This window comes from Chrysochloris asiatica, unplaced genomic scaffold (genome assembly GCF_000296735.1).
Source record: "Chrysochloris asiatica unplaced genomic scaffold, ChrAsi1.0 scaffold00094, whole genome shotgun sequence".
Taxonomy (NCBI): Eukaryota; Metazoa; Chordata; class Mammalia; order Afrosoricida; family Chrysochloridae; genus Chrysochloris; species Chrysochloris asiatica.
Window position 1 is genome coordinate 1,520,699 of NW_006408612.1, and position 7,025 is coordinate 1,527,723.

Below are 7,025 nucleotides of genomic sequence, written 5' to 3' on the forward strand. Positions count from 1 at the left end.
TTTGGTAGAACTCACCAAACAAAATTCACTCACAAAAGAAGCCATCTGGGCCTGGACTTCTTTTGGTTGGGAGTTTTTTTGTGACCTGATCAATTTCTTCTTTTGTCAAGGGTCTGTTTAGGTTTTCTACTTCACTCTGTAAGTTTAGGTAGGTTGTGTTTTTCTAAAAATGTATTCATCTCCTCTAAGTTTTCAAATTTGTAGAGTACCACTTTTCATAGTATTCTGTTATTATCCTTTTGATTTCCTTTGGTTCTGTTGTGACATCACCTGTGTGGTTTTGAATGTGTGTTATTTGTGTTCTCCCTCTTTTCTTTTGTTAGGTTAGGTTTGTCAATTTTGTTAATCCTTTCAAAGAACCAGCTTCTTGTCCTGTTGATTCTTTCTATAGTTTTTCTGTTTTCTATCGCATTTATTTCTGCTTTAATCTTTATTTTACTTCTTTTCTTTTGGTGGCTGTAGGTTCCATCTCTGTTGGTCTGTTTCTACTTGTTGTAGATGCTGTGTTAATGTGTTAATTTTAGTTCTTTCTTCTTTTTGGATGTGTGCATTTACTACAATAAATTTTCATCTCAGCATTGCTTTCGCCATGTCCCAAAGATTTTGGTTTGTTTTGTTTTCATTCTTGTTTTTTTCTAGGAACTTTATGTGTTCACGTTTCATGTCTTCTGCTACCCAGTCACTTTTCAGTAGAGTGTTATTTAGTTTCCGAGTATTTGACTTTTTTCCTTGGTCTTCCTATTGTTGATTTCTAATTTGATAGCATTGTGGTCTGAGAAGAAACTTTGTAATATTTTGATATTTGTAAATTTATGGAGGTTTGTTTTGTGGCCTAAGACACTGTCTATTCTGGAAAATGTTCCATGTGCACTGGAAAAGAATGTGTATTGTGCTGTTGTTGGGTTGATGCTCTGTACACACATTATTTGATTTCTTGACTGTTTCTTCCAAGAGTGATAATGGCTGATTAAAGTAAAATGAAGTCTTTGACAGCTTCAATCTTTTATCCATTTATCACGATGTTATTTATTTGTCCAGTGGTGAGGAATTTTTTCTTTATGTTGACATGTAACCTATACTGAAGGCTGTGGTCCTTGATTTCCCCAGTAAATATTTTAAGTTTTCTTCATTTTCAGCAAGTAAGGTTGTATCATCTGCAAATCACAGGTTTTTAATTAATCTTTCTCCCATCCTGATGCCACGTTATTTTCTTTTGCTGTTCGTTTGTTTTTTCATATAATACAGCTTTTCTGATTATTTGCTCAGCAAACAGACTGAATAAGTATGGTGAAAGAATACAAACTGGCACATACCTTTCCTAATTTAAACCATTCAGGTTCCTCATGAGCACAATTAATACTGGAATACTCATTTTCCACAATGTTGTCCATAGTTTGTCATGACCCAAACAATCAAAAGCCTTTGCATAGTCAATAAAACACAGGCAAGTATCTTTCTGGTATTCTCTGCTTTCAACCAAGATCCATCTGACGTCAGCCATGATATCCCTCATGCCACATCCTCTTCAGACTTAAACCTCTGGAAGTACTCTGTCAATGTATGGTTGCAACTGTTTCTGAATGATCTTTAGCAAAATTTGCTTGCATGGGATATTAATGATACTGCCCAATGATTACCACATTCCATTGGGTCATCTCTCTTTGGAAGGGGCACAAATATGGATCTCTTTCAGGCAGCTGTCTTCCAAATTTCTTGGCATAGATGAATGAGTGCCTTCAGTGCTCAGCAATTGTTGTTGTTAGGTGCCGTTGAGTCAGGCTCAACCCACAACAATCCTTTATAGGGTTTCTGAGGAGTGGTTGGTTAGCTTGAATCACTGACCTTGCGGTTCAAATGACCTTGCAGTCCAGTGCATTAACCTAGAGCGTCATGCCAGGACTCAGCCATTAGAGAGAAGCAAATCAAAACAACAATGAGATAATATCATCTCACACCAGCATCAACAACGAAGTTCAAAAAAACAGAAAACAAAAAAACTCATAAGAAGCCTATTTTGTGCACAGGCTCTCTATGAGACAGAACTGACTTGATGACACCTAACAACAACATGGACAACTTTATTCTCATAAATTCAACTTTGGTGAATGGTACAAATTCCTTAAAAAAATACAGCTTACCAGAACAACACAAAAAGAGAAAATGTAGATATCTCTAAAATATTAAATAAACTAAATCTGTAATGAAAAACACAGGAAATAAAATTCAAAACCTCCCTATAATTAAAACTTCAGGCCCAATGACTTCACTAGTAAATATCCAACATTTAAGGAAGAAATAACAGCAACACCATACAGTCTTTCAGAAAACCAAACAGACAACTTTCCAACTTGTTTTATGAGGCCAGAATAGCCTGTATATTGTTGTTAAGTGTCATCCCGTCAGTTCCGACTCATAGCAACTATGTATAGGGTTTTCGAAGAGCGGTTGGTAGATTTAAAGTGCTGATCTTATAGTGCAAATCAACTTTGTGGTCTAGTGCATTATCCTGGAGCGCCACACCAGGACCCAATAATCTGGATAAGTAGTACATTTGTGTAGAATAAAAGTTTAAGTATTGGGCATATTTTTACATTGACGTTTTCCCAAAGATTTAGTGCTTCCTATTATAACTTCATGTTCTCAAGTATTTGTTGGAACTAAAATTAGAAGATTCCTAAAAAGGGGAGTTCTGGTATGGTGCTGTAGGATAGGCACTGGACTGCTAACCACAAGGTCGGTGGTTCAATCCCACAGTCTCTCCTTGATAGCCTATGCAGGTTTGCTATGAGTTGGAACCGACTCAAAGTCACTTAAAAAAGACACCAAAAAGGTAATCTAGGTAGGTTCTTTCCAGGCACGTCTTAGTGTGTTTTAATTACCAAAGTTACTCCAGTTCAGAGCAGAGAAATATAAAGAAGGCAAAAAGCATCTTCATAGATGCATGACACAGTTTTTATTTACTGCTAGTCCTGAAAGTATTTGTGGTCCTGACTCTTCACTTAATGCAGCTCTAACAAATTCTGTCATATCAAATTCTAGGCCATACAGTCAAATGGTGCTGTGTTTACTTTCTTTGCCTGCACGTTCCTACTTGGAGCTCACCATCCTATGGTGGAGGCTCTTCTTCTGGAATCTTGTCAAAGTCAGAATGAGATCGCATGAGCATGACTTCAGGGCTCACTCAGCCCTCTGAGACTCAATGCCAAGACTCACTCATGAATAGTCAAGTGACTAAAGCAATCACTAAGGAACTGACAGTGTCATTATCAATAGCATTTATCATGCTACCACATACACAGAGGTATGCCATGAAGCACTGACAGACTTCCTGCCAGCTGTAGCTCTAGGTAGGCGTGCGTCTATTTTAGAAAGCAAAGATAAAGAAAAAAAAAAAGAAAAGATCTGGGTTCAGCATATCATATGAAAGGCAAAGAGACGATGGTTTTAATAACCAATTTCTGGGCCCACTACCACTGTATTTATTGTGCTTAGCAGCAAGGAAGCCTTGGTATAGGAGAGGCCGCTACACCAACTCCACATTTTGTCTAGATGCTTTGCTTTCTATCAAAATGGAACCCTTTCCACAATGATTTACACATTTGCCTTACTATAACATATTCTACTAGAACAAGTAAAATGGATGTAAGAGGATATTTCATTTTTATAAACATGAAAAAATGTTTCTTAAATCATTGTATATTTTATTTTTTGTAGAGCAGTAGTTTAAAAAACATGTTATAAAAAGGAGAATTTTAAAGAAAACACTACTATATTTTGTAAAATTTTAAAAAATGAAATAAATCAGAAATTCCATTTCGTTTTCATTTAAGTCGCAATTAAAAAAGAAAAAAGTTAAGTACCAGGTGTGAGGGCCTGTGGGAAGCACTGTGCACGTGGTATCAAGGGGCCCTGGTGGCACAATAGTTAAGTGCTGCCCAGTTGTTCACTGAAGGTTGGCAATTCAGACCCACCAGGGGTTCTCTAGGAGAAAGGTATGACAACAACCACTACAGTATGACAAACTTGGGATCTGCTCCCTTAAAGACTGGGATCTCCTAAAAATTAGAAATTTATGTGTATCAATAGATTTCTCCAAAAGAGTAAAAAGGGAGCCCAAAACCTGCAAAAATTGTTTTTGCAATGACATATTAAACAAAGGATTAATATCTAAAACTTAAGAGAAAACTGCAATACCTATACAAGAAAAAGACCAACAACCCCAATTTTAAAATGGGCACAGGACATAAACAGGCACTTGACCAAAGAAGACACCCAGGCAGTCAACAAAAAATACATGAAGAAATGTTCATGGTCATTAGTCATTATTGATGTTGTTGTTGTTAAGTGCCGTAGAGTTGGTTCCAACTCATAGCAACCCTGTATAGGGTTTCCAAGAAGTGGCCGGTGAGTTTGAACCCAAACTTGGCGATTCAGAGCAACCTTGCAGTTTAGTGTATTATCCCTTAGCGCCACACCAGGATGCAAATCAAAGCAATGAGATATCATCTCACACCAGCATTAATAGTAAAGTCAACAAAAAAGAAAACAACAAATGCTGGCAAGGGTATGGAGAGACTGGGACCCTCCTACATTGCTGGTGGGTCTTGTAAAATGGATTGCAAAATGGTTCAAACACTGGAAAATAGTATAATGCTTTCTCATCTCATTTTTTGAAATAGAAATACCTTATGACCCAGCAATTCCTCTACTTGGTATATACCCACAATAAATATGAACCAGGACACAAGTAAATCTATGCATACCAATGTTCATCGCAACACTTCACAATAGGAAAAAGATGGAGACACCCTAAGTGACCATCAGTGGAAGAACAGATACACAAACTTTGGTACATACACACAATGAAATACTACGCAATCTTAAGTGATGAATCTGCAAAATACCTCATAACATGGATGAACCTGGAGGACATTATGCTGAGTGAAATTACTCAAACACAAAAGGGCAAACAGTGTATGAGACTATTATTGTAAAAGCTTACAAAAAGATTTCCATACTAAAAGAAATATTCTTTGATTATTACCAGGGGTGGGAGGGAGTGAAGAGTAATTCACAGGTTAGAGGGTAGACACATTTTAGCTCAGGTGCCAGGGAGGGCAATATACAATCAGAGGGAGGGTAGCAGATGAACAATGAAGATAGGGGAAGATTTAGGGAGGTATGCATTGGCTACATGGGATAGAGGTAAACAGTGATTATACACAACCTTGGAACAACAGTGTTTTGTGAGTAGATAACACGAAGCGAGACATAGGTTGAATGAGTAAAGGAGGGGAAAAAATGTTTGTGTTTGACTGTCTTGTGACTATTGGTTTTCCCTGCCTACTATTGTAAAATGGATATTTATGAGTGATATAAAAAATATTGGGAATTATGATGACAGAAAGTTTGTAAGCTCGTCTTTAGCCTATAACTGATTGGATTTGCTAAAAGGGGAAATAGAACTTGCCCATAGACTTCTTTTTTTTTCCATACACACCTTTCTTTTAATAAATAAAAGCATATTCATGGTTTAGATTTTAAATCACATTTACAGATGAGGAAAACCTCTAGGCGTAACTAGGTAAGAGTGAAGCTACTAGCGTTGGAAGGAATGCATGCCCACATGCGCTGTAAACCTAAAGTGCAGACCTGAGGATAAAGAATACCATGCACGTCTCTCTAGACCAGAGAACTGGGGGTGGAACAAGCAGAGGACAGTGGAAGTCATGCAACCACCATCTGATCCCTCCCCATCACGCTGCAGGACCAGCAGAATGGTGTGCTGCTTCTGGATGGACTAGAGGTAGGTTACCAACTGATTTAAGGGTAACTCACTCCTATTGGTAACAATTAGGTCAGGGGCATTAGCTACAGTAGGGTACGCCATTGATAAATACAGAGCATTATTAGAACAGCATAGAGGAGATTATGCTCTCCTCTATGTAAACAGCAAGATTACATAGATAATCTTGGTTCTTCAATATCAGAAATCTCCCATGTCTTATCAGTAAAGTGGAATGGACTCCATCTCCCAAATGCTTAGTCCAAAAACTTCCTGTTGGCGTTAGCACCAAACAAGACTCCCCGTACCTCAGGCATCATCTGCTGAGCTATGAGATCCAGGCGGCTTTCAAGGGTGTTGGAAACCATTATTTTACGATCCCCATTATAGATTTCAACACCACCAGCTATGTCCTCAGGCAGGTAGGCCTCCTGATCAATTTGAACATCAACATCTTTTTTGGTGGCGATTTTGTACATAGGGATTGCTTTTTGCACCGCAGCCTTTACCAGAGGGAAATCCTGTTTCCGGCAATGAACAATCATTCGGGGCTCCAGCAGCTGGTATAAACCCTGGAAGACCAGTCCATCCAGCAGCACTTGGTACCTGGTTGTATCTTTCACCACCTTGCTGAGTTTCTGTTTTGCTTCATTGAGTAGGTCTGAAATAAGGTCATCTCTTGCTCTGAGGACTTTCAGTCTTGCTTGATTCATCAAATTGGACATCTGAATTTTCTTCTGCTGCTCAATCTGCTTTTCTTTCTTTCCATAATATTCCATAATCTTCAGTCTTTGGGTTTGCACAAGACGACCTTTCTCAATGTTGAACTCTTCTTCTGCCTTTGCATCTATTTCTTCTGCCTTCTCATTGGCTTCTTGTTCAATAAATGCCATCATGTGCTTAATCTGCTTTTGCACGTCAGCATCGCTGAGGGCCATGGTGAAAGCTGAGAATCTGTGAGCTACAGGCTCGAGTTTCAGTTTGAAGGGTACAGTGGAAGGAAAAAAAAAAAGGCCCATAGACTTCTTGTTAAGGCTTTGTAGAGTGTGAGGCCTTAGGTGGAATCCTGAGCACCACCCAGAACCTTGTGAGGTGGGACATTCCCACTTGAAAACTCATGCATACCAACCCAGAACTGCTGGGAAAACAGTTATTGAAAGAAGACTCTTAGCGAAATAAAGACCTGCAGGAAAAAAAGTGGACTATTTGGCTGTTTGAATATCAAGCAAACTGTTTGCTT

The 7,025-nt window shown here is 38.4% G+C and overlaps 1 protein-coding gene across 2 annotated transcripts; it reads right to left on the bottom strand.

The window, feature by feature from the left end:
* Positions 1-6,042: 6,042 nt before the first annotated feature.
* On the bottom strand, positions 6,043-6,723 carry LOC102832903 (V-type proton ATPase subunit E 1-like). 2 transcript variants are annotated; one of them, XM_006866621.1, is made up of 2 exons: positions 6,449-6,723; positions 6,043-6,358 (listed from the first exon to the last, which is right to left on the bottom strand). In XM_006866621.1, the coding sequence occupies exons 1-2, from the start codon at positions 6,721-6,723 to the stop codon at positions 6,043-6,045; spliced, it is 591 nt and encodes a 196-aa protein (XP_006866683.1). The 2 variants fall into 2 exon arrangements, with proteins under 2 accessions (XP_006866683.1, XP_006866682.1); XM_006866620.1 differs by having other exon boundaries at positions 6,043-6,723.
* Positions 6,724-7,025: the final 302 nt, after the last annotated feature.

Coding starts and splice junctions, on each gene's coding strand:
- LOC102832903 (XM_006866620.1), bottom strand. CDS start 6,723: ATGGCCCTCAGCGATGCTGACGTGCAAAAGCAGATTAAGCACATGATG.